The following is an 18175-nucleotide window of genomic DNA, read 5'->3' on the forward strand; positions in this document are numbered from 1 at the left end:
GGCTCCCCCGCGGCGTCTGAGGCTCCTCTCTCTCTCCCCCCCCCAGAACAGCGGGGCTGTCCCCCTCCTCCCCGACCGCGTCCGGGCGCGCAGCCCCCCGCGAGCGCCCATCACCCTGGACCCTGGCGCCGAGCCCTGGCGTCGCCATCCGGAGGCCGAGACTCGCTCCTGGAGTCCCCCAGGTCTGGAGCGAGCGTGTGCGTGTGGCGTGCGCGCGCATCCCCGAGGCCCCGCATGTCGGACGGAGCGCCCGCTCCGCGGGTGGGGCGCGTGGCATCCCCGCGGTGCCCCGAGGCCGGCCCCCGCCGGGTGTCCGTTGCCCTCCGCGGGGGACCGAGCGTGCCTGGGCGGCGATCCGGGGCGACGTCTTCCCCCTGCCAGTCTGGACGGACATGGCCACTTCGCCTGGGGGTGGGGGGGGCGGGGGGGGAGAGGATGGAGAGGGTTTTACACTTGGCCTCACCCACGGCCCCTCGGAGGCTCCCGTGGCCGGGAGAGGCACCTGCGGTTCCTCGGGCGGTGGGAGGGGTCTCCCCGGGCCCCGGGCGCCACACCCTCCGGCCGCACCTCCCCCACTGTCCAGACTGGGCAAGGGTTGAACTTTGGGGCTTTACTGGGAGGAGGGGGGGAGGGGAAGTGATAAGCTTCAAAGAAAACAGCAAGACAATGACTCCTGCCTGTGATTGGCCTGGAAGGGTCCCTTCTTAGGTTTGGGGTTGCTGGGAGGGGGGAGTGGGGGAAGAGGTTGGAAGGGAGAGGGGGAAACAACTAGGTGACCCCACTTGGTCCTTTCCTGGGCGAACACACGGTGTGTTGTTGATAAGCTGTCTGTCCTTCCACACACACTCCCCTTGGGAAACACTTCTACAGACAGTAGAGAGGTAGTGGTAGAGAGGCCAGGAGGGGCTGGGGGGGCAAAGGCAGGGTTTCTGAATGTATCCTCACAGGTGAGGGCTTCAGCGCTCACAGGGCTTGTTCTTCAAAAACAAGACACTAGACAAACTTTTCTCTTTCTTGCGTTGCTTTAGTCATTGATGTGGTTGCCACTTCTAGAGTTGGCCTGAGGTGGGGGGGGGGGCGCGGGGTTGGGATGGAAGCTCCCACTGTGGGGTAGAATGGTCACCAGCCCCCAGAAAGTGCTGACCTCGGTCAGGTGAAGCAAGAGGAACTTCTTCGTCACCTAGAACCTCATCAGCAACCTGAAAAACCCAGGCGTTGAGTGAGGTAGAGAGGGGGCTGGATTTCACTTCCTCCTGGCTGGGCACCTTGTCCCCATCAAGTTTAGCTCTGGTAGGAATGGGAGGCTGGAGGGAGGAGGATTTGAAGTCACCAAGATGAGTGAGTAGATTGAAGGGGGGGGGGCATGGGCAAAGGCTGGACCAACCTATGGTGGACAGACAGCTCTCCTCTGCTCACAGACAGCTGAACAGGCAGCTGCAGTGACTAACTCCAGTCTTTATGCCCTCTTCCAGGACACACTCTCCCACACCACCAAGCCTGTTTGTTGTGTTGTGCAAGTAGGGGGGCGGGGAGCAGTGTGGATGGGATGGGCGTAGGGCGGGGCTTAGCAGGTTTGGAGGGAACCTGGCTGTCCCAGGATTGCTTGCTTCCTCCTCCTCCTCCTTCTCCTCCTCCTCCTCCACCTCCACCTCCTCCTAGACAAGGGGGCTTGGAGGGTCTGAAGATCTAAAGACCTCAGTGGGGGGGGGGAGGGGACGGGCGGTCATTGGCCTTCTCTGTGTCCTCATAGCCACTTCTCCAGGTTAGCCTTTTCTTATATTGTCCCAGGTCCCCTGGCTGCAGGTAGCACCTGATCTTGGCTCTGGGATTGCTCATGACCCTCAGAGTCGAGTTTAGTGAGCAGCAGCCTAGCTCAGCCGAGGACAGGGGGCAGGGTAGGGAGTGGGGGGGGGGTGGAGGGAAGGTGGCTTTGGTGGGCTCAGGGATTGCTGAATGTTGAAGCAGTCTGCACGGAGGAAGGTGGCCGTGGCCGTGGGGGATGGTTTGTCCTCGGGGTGGTAACGCCATCAGAAGCTGACCTGGCTCCCTCCATTCGGGAGGGGGGCAGGAAAGAGAAAGCGGCGTGATGTCCTTGGGTACACGGCCTGCGTGGGGCAGCATCCCCATGTCTCCTTTGCTCCCTGGCAGGGGAGATGGAGCCGCCTCAGTGTGTGGAGGAGCTGGAGGACGATGTGTTCCAAGCAGAAGACGGGGAGCCAGGGACCCAGCCGGGGAGCCTGCTCTCTGCTACCCTGTTTGCCCAGAGTCAGCTGGACTGCCCCCTCAGCCGGCTTCAGCTCTTCCCTCTCACCCACTGCTGTGGCCCAGGACTTCGACCCACCAGCCAGGAAGACAAGGCCACTCAGACCCTCAGCCCGGCCTCCCCCAGCCAGGGTGTCATGCTGCCCTGTGGGGTGACTGAAGAGCCCCAGCGACTCTTTTATGGTGAGTGCTCTTAGCCCCTGTAGAGACTGGGGGGAAAGAGGGGACTTTCCCTCCATCAACCTGCCCCGTTATTTCCTTCCCCATATTGGAGTAGCACAGCGGAGCTGGAGGTGGGGGGAGTTATCGAGGCCTCGACTTTCAACCTTCTGCGTCTCTGCCAGTTGCTTCCTACCTGTACTCAGGGCCCCCAAAAGGGCAAAGCTTTCTGCTCCTTCTAGAGGGATCTTTGAGTCCCTGGTATCTCCTCTGACATTCTGTGTCCCTCGACTGACCGAGCCAGTCTTCTGTGTCCTGGTAAGTGGTTTGCCCAAGAGCTGGCTAAGAGCGCTGTGACACCCAAGGAAAAAGCCAGCCCATTCTGGCAGGTTCGTGAAGGCAGAAGGTGGCCCCAAGTTGTTACTCGGGAATCTCTTGTGTTTGGAAGGGGAGCCAGAGGAAGAGGTTGGGCCTGCCCGGGCTCCGAGCCAGCAGAGGGGCTGTCTGCAAAGCTGAATCAGACAAGACCCCTTCATTTGTGGGCTTAAATGGTTTGTTTTATGAGAAATAGGCCCTCCCCTGGCAAAAGGGCAGGGTTAGACATTCTGTCTGTTTTCTTCTTTTAGCACACTGGCTTGTGGAGGGAGGGTAAAAGTTCAGAGGCCATCCCTCGCAGACAGAGGGGACACTGCAGTTATTCCCCAAGGGGAATAATAACTCAAGAAGTTCTGGCCCGGAGAGCAAGTTGGGGAAGGCCAGCAGAGGGAAGGCAGGGAGCAGCGGGGGCCACCGGCGCCCCTAGTGGCCACTCTGGTACCAGCCCTTGGGGAGCTTTGTGTTCTGGCCCCCAAGACCGGCTGGGCAGCCTCCAGAGAGGGGCTTGGCTGCTCTGCCAGGAACCTGGGGAGGTTTCTCTTACCCGCCTTTGTGCCGCTGCCCAGAACTTCAGGTGCTGAGCCCAGCTTTTCTCTACTGCACTGAAGAAGTGAGGACACTGTGTGTGTGTGTGTCTGTGTGTGTGTGTCTGTGTCTGTCTGTCTGTCTGTCGCTTGCTTTGTTCAACCCAAGGACTCCACAGTCTTTTCCAGAGAATTCTCAACCTGCTGCTAAATGAATAATAGATTGAGTATTTGTGGTCAAGTGTAGCTTGAGGAATAAGAACAGAAGGCCGGCATGTGTACTCACACACCACTGCCATGTTGGAGGAGAACCAAGGAGAAGGCTGGGTCATTTCATTTCTGGTTGGCCAGGATCAGCGTGTGTGTGTGTGTGTGTGTGTGTGTGTGTGTGTGTGTGTGTGTGTGTGTGTGTGTGTGCGTGTGCGTGTGCGCATCACCGAATGCAAGGCCTTAACTCAGCTACCACTGAGTTGTGCTCCTAAACCCTGCATCAACTCTTTTTGCGTTGGTCCTGGGGCTTGCACTCAGGGGCTGGGCGCTGTCCCTGAGCTCTTTTTGCTCCAGGCTAGTACTCTATCCTTTGAGCCACAACTCCACTTCTGGCTTTTTGCTGGGTAATTGGAAAAGAGAGTCTTATGGACTTCCCTGCCCGGGCTGGCTTTGAACCACGATCCTCAGATCTTCTGAGTAGCTAGGATTGCAGGCATGAGCCGCCAGTGCCCGGCTTATATCAACTTTTACACCCTGGGGTGGCAGGCCGGGCAGGCTGTCCAGGCTTGGCGTGGTGCCCTGACAGAGGCAGGCTGCTTCCTCTCCCTCCCGCCCTAGGATTCACTCTGAGCCCCAGGTCTTGACCAGAATGGGCAGGCTGGGGCAGGCTGGGCCCTGGTGAAGCTGAGACACGGATCCGCCGTGTTGTGTGTGTGTCCGCAGGCAGTGCTGGCTACCGGCTCCCACTCCCTGCCGGTTTCCCCGCAGCCCAGCAGCCCCCCGAAGGCCACCGCGTGGAGGTGCAGATCGCCCGGAAGCTGCAGTGCATCGCCGATCAGTTCCATCGGCTTCATACGCAGCGGGTAGGCCTGGGGTCCAGGTGGAGGCCAGGGACCGTCTACTGGGGCTGAGGATAGATAGATAACCTGTCGCAGAGCTTGGCACAGTGGGGGGGGGAGCGCGGTGGCCTTCCTCCTCGCTGCTCCTGGGCCTGGCTGGCCAGTCCCGGGGCAGGGAGCCGCCCTGACCCCTGCGTGGGCCCGGGGGTGGCCTGCAGCCTCTCCCCCAGGCCGGCGCTGGGACCAGGGCAGGGGAGCCTGGCTGCGGCTGGCCGGGGGATGGGGCCTGAGCTGGGAGAGCCGTGGAACCGGTTGAAACCTGACCCGCGCCGCCGGGGAGCCGTCTGGGCACCAGAGGCCAGGGCGGGCGCTCGGCCGGCAGCCTGGCACCGGCCCCGCCAGGGCGGGGCATCTCGTGTGGCCCAGCGCCTCCACAAAGGCCGGCGGCTGGCCGGCTCGTGCCGGGGCCCCCCCCGCCCCCCGCCCCCACCCCTCCCCCCCCCCCCCCCCCCCCCCCCCCCCCCCCCCCCCGCCATCCCAACTGGGCCACACCACCGGGAAGTCAATGGGCCTGCCTCCCGGGGTGTGCCCTGTGTGTGTGTGTGTGTGTGTGTCTGTCTGTCTGTCTGTCTGTGTCTGTCAGTTCATCAGTCTGTCCATCTGTCTGTCCGTCTGTCTGTCTCTCTGACTGCAAACCAAAGGAGCAAATGGTTACCAGGATTTGGCAGATCCTGAGATGAGATGGGTAACTTCAGGTGAACCAGACAGAATTATTGATAGGAAGTTTGATATACGGCCAAGTGATTGCCAGCCCCGAGGGTTGTGTGTGTGTGTGTGTGTGTGTGTGTGTGTCTTGGTCAGTCCCCGCCCCCCAGCCTCAGCCGCGGCTGTGGGAAGAAGGGAAGGTAGTGGAGAAGGCCTGAGGTGCTCCCCCATCCCGCACCTGACCCCCAGCCCGCTCCCACCTTTCCTTCCTGTTCTTCATCTTCCTTCCTGCTTCTACCTCACGGCTGGAGGCCAAAGGGCTGGCTCCCATCAAGAGGGAGACTTTTCCTCTTTTTCTTGTAAGACCTTCCCGGATTCTCTTGCTTTTTTTTTTTTGTCAGTCCTGGGGCCTGAACTCTGGGCCTGGGCGCTGTCCCTCAGCTCTTCAGCTCAAGGCTAGCGCTCTACCACTTGAGCCACAGCGCCACTTCCGGCTTTTTCTGCTATGTGGTGCTGAGGAATCGAACCCAGGGCCTCTTGCATGTGAGGCAAGCGCTCTACCACTGAGCCACCTTCCCAGCTCTCCCAGCCCTTTCTTGTTTGACTTATTTTTCCAGAGTCTCATGCTTGTGTCTGGATGTCCCAGCACCGTGATTCTCCTACCTGAGCCTCGCAGGTAGCTGTGATTACAGGTGTGAACCACCATGCCTATCAGGCCCATGTTTTTATCTTTTTTTCTCTGTTTTCCACTCTCTGTCTCTCTCTGTTTCTCTCTCTCTCTCTCTCTCTCTCTCTTGGCTGGCAGGAAAACTGAGGCATGAAGAGGGAAGTTGTTGGGGATTAAGTCTGTGGGCTTTGGGTGCACTGTAGGAAGGCCTACGTTTGAGTAATAGCTCTGTTACCTATTAGCCATCAGGAAGCCACTTGATTTTATTATGAAGATTATTATTAAAGTTCCACACATAGTAAGAATTATTATTATTATTAATTTTTGCTGGTCTTTGGGCTTGAACTCAGGGCCTGGGCACTATCTCTGAACTCTTTTTTTTTTTTTTCTTAAGTCTACTGCTCTAGCACTTTGAGCCATAGCTCTGCATTGCATCCTGTTTTCTGGTGGATAACTGGAGATAAGAGTCCTACTGTCTTTGCTGCCCAGGCTGGCTTTGAACTATGATCCTCAGATCTCAGCTTCCTGAGTAGTTAGGATTACAGGTGTGAGCCACCAGCGCCCGGCCCCATTCTTGTTCTTGTTGGTTCCCCCTTACTGCCTTCCCTCAACTCCCCTCCAGTCTTTTCTGTGGTAGAACTAGGCCTAGCCCACTCTGTTCACAGGTGATCAGGGTTGCTCAGCATTGGGGGCTGTATTTAGAGGCCTCATAGAGGCTAACTCTAGAGGAGGTTGAGACAGCCTAATCTTCTTCCTTCCCCAGATCAGGGGCCAGACAATGGCCATTGTGCCTCAGTTGTGTAGGGAGTATGCAGTCCCTTATCCTTGGTTTTAGATCTCAGTCATCTTGTCTGTATTGGGGTCCTCTCCCTGGGAGATGCAGAACACAGGGAGAGATATGGTGACCAGGGAGATGGTCTCATCAGGTGGAGCGTGATACCGTGCGCTGTCTCTGCATGCCTCGTGAGCAATGTGGTAAGCTGGCAGTGCCGGGTCGGGGAGGCTCCTGTGGATGAGAGGCAGCCACGGGCAGAGCGCAGAGCCCACGGGCGCTCACCGTCAGCTCTCTGGGCTTCCAAAGCAGCAAGAATGTTGGAGGCAAAGGGAGTGGAGGCAAAAGCTTTTCTTTTTGGGTGTGGGGGGGCTGGAAGTAGTAACACAGGTTCGCCATGTTCCCAGGCTGGTCCTGAGCTTGCTATCCTCCTGCCTCTGCTGTAACACCACCATGCCTCGTGTAAGGAAGCTTTCCCAAACGTGGACACGTGCCGCGCCTCCTGCGGGGACAGGAGTGTTCCTCCCCCGTTCCTTTTGGGTGACAGGCTGAAGCAGGGATCCCAGAAGGTCCGTTGTCTGTGGGGTGCTTGGACTGGGTTCTGGGAGCGCTAAGTTCCGTGTGGGGGAGGGAGGTACAAAGTAGCTTCCTAACTGGACTCGGGAGCTGCCGTTGTTCCTGGAAGGTCCGAGCCTCCATTTCTGCTCATTCTCTCCGTGGGGTCTCCTCCAGAGCTGGCTCTGGGAATGGGGTGGCTGCTTTCCCCTCCCTTAGGAACCGCTCTGGTCCCACGGCCCGTTTGGGAAGTTGTGGGGGCATTGCTAGGCAATGCTAAGAATCTAAGCATCTGCTCGGTGTGGTGGCACACACTAGTACTTGGGATTCAGCCTGGACTACATAGTGACGCTCTGTGCAACAGAACCAAATGCCCCAATCCTCAAAAAGTAGCTGCCAGTGGCCCATGCCTGCAAGGCTAGCTGCTTAGGACTCCAGAGATACGGGGGATGGCAGTCTGACGCCAACCCAGGCATCCCAGAGACTCCTCCGTCTCGGTCAGTAACCGGGCACCGAAGCACGTGCCTGCCATCCTCACTACATGGGAAGCATAAACAGGCAGGTCGAGTCCACATGCATCTGGGGATACATGGAGACCCTATGTGAAAAAGAACCAAGACAAGAAAAGGCTAGAGCCGGGCACTGGTGGCTCACACCTGTAATCCTATCTACCCTGGAGGCTGAGATCTGAGAATCGTGTTTCAAAGCCAGCCCAGGCAGGAAAGACCATGAGACTCTTATCTCTAATAAAACCCGCCAGAAAACTGGAAGTGGTGCTGTGGCTCAAGTGGTAGAGTGCCAACCTTGAGCTGAAGAACGGAGGGACAGCGCCCAGGCCCAGAGTTCAAGCCCCACGACTGCCAAAAAGAAAAGAAAAGGTTAGGCACCTGGCTCAGGGCATAGGGCACTTGTCTAGATAGCAGAAGCCGCTGACTTCAATCCCTAGTATCACCAAAACACAAGCCAAGCGCTACTACCAGGGTTTGAAGTCAGGGCTTTACCACTCGCTAGACAGGTGCTCTACCATTGAGTCATGCCTCCAGCCCAGGATTCTTGATGTTGGAAATGGTTTTTCCTCGTAGTCACTCAGTTGAAATCCTCTTTAGTTTTGACAGGACGGATGCTGGGCTTGCGGGAAGATCTGGGTTCAAAAAAACCCAGCTGAGCCACTTCAACGTCTGTGCTTACTGGCGAGCCATGGCCCTGCAAGCCCGGTGTTTCAGGGCTTGTGTGGCAGAGGTGCCAGTTATAATACAGTTATTGGGCTGGATTGGGGGTGTAGCTCAGTGGTAGCACCCTTACCTGGCCTGTGGAGGCCCTGAGTTTGATCCCCAGCATACAAACAAACAAACATACAGAATCACTGTTGTGTTTAACTGCACGGGAAGTTGGACGCTTCTGGGAATATGTTCGGAGATGAGTTTGCGATTTCTCTTGGACCTGGTTTTATAGCTCTTGGGGAGCTCCGTTGGAAGTTGTACCAAAGTTGTGTTTGCACGGTTTATTAACTAGCAGTTTCTCTGCCCGGCAGTCCCGATCCTTTGTTCAGGGCGCCCTGACTGCTTCCTGACCCCTTTGGAGGCTGTCCATGTTGGCGAGTCGTTTTCTGGAGCTCAGACCATGCCTAATGAGGTCACACAGCCTCTAGACGGGAATGACCCCTTGTGGGGGGTTGGGATGGGGGCCCAGAGTGTGAGGGCCCCTAGGCAGCCAGCCTGTGGGGCAGGAGTGGTGGATCCACTCAGGACAGTGCCGAGGAGGAGGAGGAGGAGGAGGAGGAGGAGGAGGAGGAGGAGGGGCTGTAGAGCCCGCGTGCGTGAGAGCCAGTGCTGGGGCTCCGGGGCCCTGTGTTTGCTCTGTGGCTGGCTCTGTTTATATCACTCGCTATATTTAGCTTCTGAGTCATCAGCGTGGCAGACTAGAGGCCGAGTGCCCCACAGCCGCACCTGACTGCTTGCGCTCTTCTAGGAGAAGGGCCTTGGACTTCCGGACCCTTCATTCTTCCTGCCCCACCAGGGCAGGCTATGGGAATGGGACGGGAGTTGGTTTTGGTGTGGGGTTTTTTTGTTTTTGTTTTGGTGGGGGGAGAGGTGACGAGCAGGGACTCTTTAAAAGAGGCACAAAGAAGAATAAAGAAAAATGCCTGTTTTGTGGTGTGTGTGTGTGTGTGTGTGTGTGTTGTAGCTGTGTGGTCCTGGGGCTTGAACGCTGGACTGGGCACTGTTTCTGAGTTTTTTGTTTTTTTTTAAACTTTAGGGTAGCACTCTACCACTTAAGCCACATCTGGCTTTTTGGTGGTTAACTTGAGATGAGTCTCACTGACTGTGACTTTCCTTCCTGGGCTGGCTTTGAACCACGATCCTCAGATCTCAGCCTCCTGAGTGGCTAGGATGACAGGCGTGAGCCACCAGCGCTGGCCTCCCCTGCCTTGCCTTTCAGTCCACATTGGGCAGCTAAGCGGACATGTCCCATGACCAGAACAATACCGGTCTGCCTTGTGCTGACAGAACAGTCCAACCTTTATCCTGCCCAGTCTGCCTTCTCCTGCCTAGCAGACCAGCTCCCGACAGGGCACGCGCAGACAGCAGCCTGCAAGGCCCCACGCTAGAGCCTGGGGGTTCCTTCTCTGCAGCCTTGCAGTCCCACAGTAGGCCTGGTCCTCCTCCACCCCCACCCACATTGACCTGAGCTCTCCCCAGCAGTCTTGTGGCGCTGATCTGGGATGGAAGGAAACGGAAATACAGAATCGTACCCTGAAGGTGTGGGTAGAAGGCTCAGGGCTTTCCACCTCTGGGCTGTGGCAGTGGGAAGACTGGCCCAGCCCCGTCCTCAGCCCCCAGCGTCTGGATGCAGTGTGTCAGAGGAACTGAACTCCACGCTGCCTTCAACTGCAGCTGCTGCCCTGGGCTGCTCTTCTTCCTCCGAGAAGCCATTGGCTTTGCCGTGGTGGCGTGGACATGGGTGAGCCCCACTGCCTGGGCCGAGGGAAATCCTCCTGGAATATTTCCTTTGCCACTTTGCCCCATGGCTGGGTAGCCAGGCGTCTGCGTCAGAAGAAGGCTGGGGACGGGGGTCCTTGGTCCACACCTTGGCAGTGCCGGTGTCTCTGGCTATGGTGACCAGTCTCCAAGTGGCCAGTCTGGTACGTCCCCAGGGCTTCAGAAACCGGCTCCCCACAGAGTGAGTCCGTGGAAAGGGGGGAAGTGGCTCACAGCTCTTCGGATCGGCGCCATCCCCGGTGCACTGACTCCCGGAGCTGTCTCCGGCTTCTAGACCCCTTGCTTCTCACTTTGCGGGAAATGAGGGGTGCACAGGAGCCCAGAGGCCTGTCCGAGCCACACTGTAGTGCAGAGAGTAGATGGATTCTGAACCCATGACCCTCCCGCCTTCCCACAGCCTGCTGCTCCGCAGACGCACACACAAGACAAGGGTCCAAGGGGCTCGCATTGATTGCCTTCATCCCTTCCTCCTCAGACCATACTTAGTGCTGTGTTCTGGCTTCCCTTCCCATTGGACTGCAAACTGTAGAGGTTTCAATGTAGGTCATTTTTGCATCTTGGTTCAGCCGGATGCTTGATAAAAAAGCTTGCTGGCTCGAGCAAAAACATCTTCCCAAACTTGTCCTGAGTGGAATTTTCCGAAGATCGCCCTCATCTTCATGTCTCTGCTTTCTCGTTCAGTTTTTAGAGTATGAGGGGGAGGAGAAGACCTAATGGTTGGAAAACTTCACTTTATAGAGCGGGGATCTCCCTCCCCCCCCTTTAAAGCAGAGTAGGTACAATACTGCATTTTAAAGCGAGGGAGATTGGTCTCAGAGCATGATCTGAAGTTCTAATTTCAGCCTAGTGTTAGCTTTTATTTCTGTTTGATCTTTAGTTAGCTCTGTCTCTGGAAGGTTTTATTTTTTTTTTCTGGTCCACAGCATCCTTTCTAAATAGTTAATGATCTGGAAACAATGTCCTTAAACATCCTAGGGGGGCAGCTCAGTGGCGATTCTCATTGCAAAGTTAACATTATTTCCATAAGGTGACTGAACATGCTGTAATATTTCAGAGCAAGAACATAGCTTTGCAGTCAGAAGTCACGGGTTTAAACAACTCACGTAATTGGCTTGGGGTGACACCCCCCCTCTCTCTCTCAGTTCTTGCTTCTCTATCTAGAAAATAGCAGTGGGGATTCCAGCTCCTTTTGTGTCCTGGCTCTTTGTGGTAAGTTTGCGTCTTGAGGGTTAGGTCCTTGTAAAGTCGCAGGCAGCTTGGCTTTGAGACCTCCTAGGAGAGAGAAGGAGAGAGAGAGAGAGAGTGTGTGTGTGTGATTTAGCTCTGTGAGGGACCAGATTCGTGGAGCCTCCTGAGATGGTGGGAATTACATTAGAACAGGAGGAGGAGGAGGGCGATCCTTACCCAGAGAGAGCCGAAAGAGCACGTCTCCTTCCTGCAGACCGAGTGGGATGAGACGGTTTGCTTCGTGTAACCCAAGTGCACTGCATCCCACAGCCTGCTCTTGGATTACGAAAGCCTCTTAGGAGTTGGCCTGTTGCATACAGGACATCCTGCAGCCTGGCCAGATCTCAGCTGCTCTTGGCCCTGGACAAGTGGGTCGTGGCACAGGGCTGCCTGGTCTTCAGTCAGCCACACATGCCCCGGTGGCCACCGACTGTGTCCTCTCCACTCTCATCTGTATCAGATGACTGGCCAAGCATTCAGAGCCCCCTGCGCACAGTGGGGATTTAAACACCTGTCCGGCGCACCTGTCTCCCCTAACCACGGCGGGAAAGAGAGGCTGGAGGGAGGATTGGGGCGGCTCTGTTGCTGCTGGCACCAACCCAGCCTCTGCAGATGCTTCATTTCTGCCGTTAGGGCTCCTGCCTTGGGCACTTTCTATGCGTTCCCTCTGTTTCTGAGTCCACGGCTCTGTGAGTCTGGGGACTCCAGAGTGGGGTTTTTTAGCTCCCTACCTCTGTCCTCCCATCCCACCTCCGCCCCTGCCAAGGGGCATTCATGCTGGGTCTGGAGGAGCTAGGCCTTGCTCCAAGGGTTTGCCTTCAGTGACCTGGACGGTGTGCTGGGCACTGAGCCACGTACCTGAGAGCGGAGGCTGGGCATGCGCTTTCTGATTCCCCTTTCTTTCTTGCTCCTCCTCCACGCCCTCCCACGGAAAGACCCAAGCTCTCTGCCTTGGTGTCTTTGTGTCTCCCATCCTACTCACTGAAGGTGGATTTCCTCCCTCTTTTCTCTCTCTCTCTCTCTTGCCTCCTCCACATCCTTTTCCTTCCCTTTCTTGACAGTCCCTTTTAACTTTAAAAAGATATCTTCTTCATTGTCATTCCTTGTGATCAGGGTGTTCTTGGACTCTGTTGGTGTGAGGCTCTTCTGGGGCTGCCGAGGGCTCAGTGCGGAGTGAGGGGCTCTGCTTGTGCCCGGGGAGAGTCCGGGGCCCGCCGTGGGCTGCCAGCCTGGGCTTGCAGGGCTCCAGGCCCACCCAGGCCCGCCCGGCCGACGGCTCTCAGAGGTTGGAGCGCTGGGCTGTGATCTTGGGGGTGGAAAGCACTCCTGGGGTTTCCACGAGGCGGTGTGGGGCCCGGCTGCAGCGCAGACCCCGCAGTGGGATCTGTCCCCGGCCTGGCTGCAGTGCCAGGCGTTGCTTTGGTGATCTGAGGGGGGCAACGAGTGGGCCCGGGGGATCGTGCCTTCTCACCGTTCATTCTGCGCAGTTTCCGACCCCGCTGGCCAAGGGGCTGCCCCTCCGCTGGTTTTGTGACACACTTGGGTTTAGAAACCACAGGCCAAATACAACACCTGCATTGTCCTTATAAGTCAATGGGGACAGCGGGAGATGTAGCTTCGAAAGCCAGGCCTCGGGACTCCCGATCATCACGCTGGGTGTGATGAGCCCCAGGACCATCGCGGGCAGAGCACGGGACCGGCTTCCTCCCAAGGCTGACCTGTGCGCACTGCCTCCCGCCAACCTGCGGCCATCTGTGCGAGCATTCGCTGGCCAAGAGTTGTTTCTGGGTTCCCAAACGCCCTTAAAAGATGGGATACTGGTCCTCAGAGACCTCAGGACCCAGGGAGTTACCTAGGTATCAGGTTGTATCTCCTAGTAGGCTGTAGAAGAAACTGAGGCATACAGAAATAGGATTGGCGGGCTGGGAAGGTGGCTCAGTGGCAGAGCGCTTGCCTTGCATGCCTGAGGCCCTGGGTTCCATTCCTCAGCACCACATAAGCAGAAAAAAAAAAAAGCCGGAAGTGGCGCTGTGGCTCAAGTGGTAGAGCACTAGCCTTGAGCTGAAGAGCTGAGGGACAGCGCCCAGGCCCAGAGTCAGGCCCACGACCGGACCCAAAAAGAAAAAAAGGATTGGCTCTGGCCCCCAAATCATTAGCCTGACTGTTTTGAGATGATTTGGTGAAGGAAAGGAGAGAGGATCTAATTTGCTATAAAGATGGGTATTGGCTGGTGGCCAGCTGGGTGAAAAGCATGAGACCCTATCCAAAAAAACAGACTAAAAGGAACTGGAGGCATGGCTCAGGTGGAAGGAGGTCCTGAGTTTAATCTCAGGTACCACAGAAAGAAGGAAGGAAGGAAGGAAGGAAAGAGGGAAGGAGGGAGGGAGAGAGGGAAGAAAAGAAAAGATGGAGGCAGATGGATGTTGGCATTTGAAGCCTATGGTGATAGGTAGAATGTTGATCGTTCTAGGACCAGATGATCTGGATTTAATCCAGTCCTTGCCATTTATTACGTGGTGGCTAAGTTACCTGACTGTTAAGTTAGCTCATCTACAATGGACACGGTCATAGACACACACTTCACTGGGCTCTGGGATGACCAGAGGTGAGCACTGTGCAGAGGGGTACACCTTACAGGACAGCACACCTCAAGGCCCCGGCGAATGAAGGGGTCCGCATTTCTAGTGAGGGGTGGGGGGTGCGGGGGGAGGAGCCACGTTGAGAAGGACTGGCACAGAGCCAGGCACATGCTCCAACCGTGGCTGGAATCAGAAGGCGCCTGAGCGGCCGTGGCGCGCCTCCACGCCGGCCTCTCCAGCCACAGGTGTTTTCTTGGTGTCCTGCCCGTGACTTTCTGCTGGAGCAGCAGCTGCAGAGGGGAGGCGGGCCGAGCGCTCCTCCGTCCTCCGTCCTCTGTCCGGCCGCCCCTGCGTGCCGTTTTCATGTTGTTCTCTAACCAGGTTTTGGGAAGCCGGGTGTGTTCGCTCTTTTTACTCATGTTTGTTTACACAGCACGAGGGAGCGGTGGGTCTCCCCAGCGCCGGCTGCGGCTGCCCGGCCCGGCCCGGGGCACACCCAGCTCCTCTCCCCTCTCTCCAGTCTTGCTGAGCAGTTTCCAGTGGCTTCTGAGGAGAGGGGGGGAGGGGTGCTGGCCGTATTGGCTGTGGTGCCTGGTGTTCACCTGTCAGAGTTTGGGGGTCAGCCTGAAGGACACCCCACTTCTCTGTGCCTGAGTGCTGGGAGCAGGGAGAAAATTCAGGGAGGCTGGAGCAGCTGTGGGGGTCCAGGACACCTGGGTTCCAAGTCCAACTGTCCCCCTGGTTTCTTCTGCTTTTCGCCCGTGACTCAGAGCTAACCAGCTGGGGCCGATGGCTGTCGTTTTGATATTAAAAGCAAATGGACTCCAGCTCCCTTGGACGCTGGATGCATGCACACTTGCTCGCTGAGCAGACCACTGAAGAAATCCATGTCCATCTGTCCACCCAGAACCCTGCGGAGAGGCCCCCCTCCCCAGCTTCCCCCTGGCAGAGCCAGGTGGGAGACCACCATGACCCCCCCCACTTCTAGCACCCCCAGTCCCCTCTGGGCCTCTGGGGGAAAAGGTAACTGTTTGGGCAGGCCCCCAGGTCCAACCTGAGAGTGGCTGAACTCTGAACTTTACCGCCCCCCCTCCCCGGCTTTCTATTCTGACAGCGGGACCTGGTGTGACCCCCGAGCAGAGCGTGGTGTGCATTCTTTGTTTTTGTTTTGTTTTCAAGTATGTTCTTGCTTAACGTTTAATTGGCTCCAGTCGGTAGGAAAGCGCTCCAAGAGCGATTATTTATGGTTTACTGTCAAGAGCAGCTATAAAAAGGGCAGCCCTGAGCCTCGGGATGCTGAGGGGAGGGGGTGTACCCCGTGTGTGTGTGTGTGTGTGTGTATGCGCACGCATGCACGCACACACATGTGGGAGTGTGCATGTGTGTGTGTGCGCGCGTGTGTGTGTTTGCGCTGGATGAAATCAGACTTTTGCTGCCTCAGCAGTGTGGTTTAAATTGAAGATTAACCCTTTGACCTTTACAGTGTCAAATCACTTGCAGATGGAGCACCCCCCCCCTTGTTCTCTGTGTTCCTTTGGAGGGGAGGTGGGGGGGGGGAGGCTTTTCTTTTCTTTCTGAAGCAAGTTCGTTGTTCACGCAGCTGAGGTCTGGGGGCTCAGGAGCCAATCTGATTAAAAGCAGCACTTGGTTAAACTCTGGACAATCCTGGGAGGGTGGGGGGGAGGCTGATCCTTTTCTGCACAATGCACATAGAAGCTGGGCTTTTCTTTTTTTGTGTGAAAACTGCAATTGTTTTTTGTTTTTCTGTGTGCCCCTCCTCCTCCCTCCCCATCACCCCCCCCCCCCCGCAAGGGCCAGGGCTGCTTGTATGAACAGGCAGCGGCCATGTCTCTCTTTCCCTTCCAGCACCAGCAGCACCGGGACCGAGCTTGGGGGCAGGTCCTCCTCTTCCTGCACAACCTGGCCTTGAACCGAGAAAACAGGGACCGGGCGGGCCCCAGGTGAGGCTGGGCTGCCCTCGGCGCCCGGGCAGCAGGAATGCGCTGCAGAGCTGGAAGGACGTCGGGAAGGACTGACCCCGTCTTGCAAAGTTGTTTTTTTGTTACTGTTATTTCTACGTTTTTCTCTCTGTACATATGCCACGCCCCCTCCCCCCCCACCTTCTTTCCCTGTTCAGGGCCTCAGCCAGGGATGGGGGCCTTCGAGGCTCTGACAAGTGAATTCCTCCTTCAGCACTGCTGGGGGGCGGTGACTCCAGGAAGTGGGCGCCAGCTTCTCTGTAGGAACTTGATGCAGAAATAGGAGGCGCTGTGAGCCCCGCCACGAGCGAGCGGGGAGCCCCGGGTGCGCCGTCCGGCTGCTTTCACTCGCAGCGGCCAGCTGGCCGCTTCCACGTCTGGAGTCTCGTGTGACCCCGTCAGGGCCAGCCCAGGGGCTCAGGGATTCCTTGTCCAGATCCCCGCCATTCCAGGTGCCAAGAAATGAACCAGGCCTGCTTTCGTCCCCACAGAGACCCCCAGATTGGTGCTGAGGTGCAGAGCCTGCTGCCCCCCCCCCCCCGTCTTGTGACGCCCTTCGTCAGCTCTGTTCTCAGATGACCCAGCGCTTGGCCTGCGTCCGCCCTCAGCGTTGCCAGTGCGGGACACTGCGGGGAGAGGTTGCATGGGGTGGGGGTGGAGGGGCTAGGAAATGGGGTAACCACACCACAGGTAAGAGGGGACCCCAGGCCTGCTGGTTTCGGTGGAAACACGTACCTCCATCCTTGTACCCCATTCCTTTCTCAAAGTTTAGGGGGGCAGAGGAAGAAGCCAGAAGAGTGGCTTTGTCATCTGAAACGTGACTTGTGAAGAACCGGACGATGATTAGAAGGGGAGGAGGGGCACGCACGTCCTGTCCTCCTCCAGCTTCCAGGGGAGCAAGCCGGAACCCGGGGCTGCCCTGCTCCTCCAGACTTCCTTCTGTCTCCGCCGCAGTGCCTGGAATGGAAGGCCGCCGCTGGGCCGCTCTGCTGGCAGACGCAGGAAGCTGTTAACCAGACTCTGAGGGATGAAATGATCATTGTCGCCTATGAAAGAAAAGATGACGTTGGTGCTAATGATGAAAGCGTGAAGACCCAAAGACCAGACGGCTCCCCTGGGCAGACAGGACTTCAAGGAGACTGGACTCAAGAACCTGAGCCAGCCCGAGCTGCTCCAGCCGTGCAGGGAGGCGCTCACCACGCCTGTGAGAGGCGATTGGTCCGGTGGACTTACCTTCGGGCAGGTTGTGCACTGCACAGGGCGTCGGCGGAGGGAGCAGACACAGGCCGAGGCCGCCCTGTGCTCCCGCCGGGGTGCGGGTCCACGCACGACCCAGGACTGCGTGTACGCCTCTGCCCTCCTCCCAGCGGGGGATATTACCTCTTCTTCGCAAAAACCATATTCTCAGGGTGCGTGTCAGGTTTGCCCGGCCTCGCGGGGGGCGGGGGGTGGGGACGGGCATGCGATGGCCGGCGCAAGGCCCAGCCTTCCTCCCGTCCCCGTGCTGAGCGTCGTGAGTGCGGCCGCTGCGTGGCCTTCTCTTGTCCTCGCCGGGGCTGAGATGGGCAGGCCGCTGTGTGCGTGCGCCCCCGGGCACCATGGCCGGCCACTCGTAGCCAGTCTGAGCGAGTGGTCCGGACCTTGGTGCCCAGGCGGAGCCATCCGTCTCAGAGAGCTGGCCACGCTCGGGTGGGTGGGCTGCCCCGCTGTGCTGAGCTCTGGGCCTGGAGATGGCCGCGTCCCCCGCGCACAGGGTCAGGGAGCGGGCGGTCGCCGGTCCGATGCGCTGGCTGCAGCTCAGGCCATCCCAGGAAATCCCACTGAATCACAGGCCAGCCAAGGCCAAGCCAGAACCCTTCTGTCTCTCCCTCCAAACACCAACCTGGATGGGGCCATGGCTCCAAGGTAGAGCCCCCTACCTCTGTCCAAATGCCCCAGGAGACCCTCTGGCTGGCCCTTTTGATTGGTCCTGATTGCCCCTACCCTCTGCTGGGTGAGCTGGCTTTACATTCCTCCTCCCAGTCCAGCCTCAGGAGATAGTCTCTCCATGCCCCCCCCCATGTTTCCCTCCCCCAAAAAGACCCTGGCTGTCTCTAGGGAGGGGTGGAGGTTTGGATTCAGAGGCTGGAGGGGGTGATCTGGGTACTGTAACAGCAGAGGGCAGTGGGGGGATTTTGCGGGGGGCTGAGGGGTGGGTGGGGGAGAGGGTTCGAATCCCCTTCCTAGTGCAGCAGTGCCCCCAAACAGCTGAGTTCAGGGCCACTAGTAGGGATTTCTAGAAGCCAAACAAAACTCCCCGACCCCCAGGCCGGACACAGACTCC

The 18175-nt window shown here is 57.8% G+C and overlaps 1 protein-coding gene across 3 annotated transcripts in view; it reads left to right on the top strand.

The window, feature by feature from the left end:
• Nucleotides 1-16029, top strand: part of Bmf (Bcl2 modifying factor) — a 17092-nt gene extending 1063 nt beyond the window's left edge. For 2 of the 3 annotated variants that reach the window (XM_013010193.1, XM_013010195.1), the window contains exons 2-5: nucleotides 47-182; nucleotides 2149-2445; nucleotides 4254-4393; nucleotides 15740-16029. In XM_013010193.1, coding sequence (XP_012865647.1) covers nucleotides 2154-2445; nucleotides 4254-4393; nucleotides 15740-15838 — 531 coding nt within the window. In that variant the 5' untranslated portion in view covers nucleotides 47-182; nucleotides 2149-2153 and the 3' untranslated portion in view covers nucleotides 15839-16029. Of the gene's footprint in view, nucleotides 1-46; nucleotides 183-2148; nucleotides 2446-4253; nucleotides 4394-11508; nucleotides 11971-15739 lie in introns of those variants that run through there. The other variant, XM_013010194.1, reaches the window with a different exon arrangement.
• Nucleotides 16030-18175: the final 2146 nt, after the last annotated feature.

This window comes from Dipodomys ordii, unplaced genomic scaffold (genome assembly GCF_000151885.1).
Source record: "Dipodomys ordii isolate 6190 unplaced genomic scaffold, Dord_2.0 Scaffold11, whole genome shotgun sequence".
NCBI lineage: Eukaryota > Metazoa > Chordata > Mammalia > Rodentia > Heteromyidae > Dipodomys > Dipodomys ordii.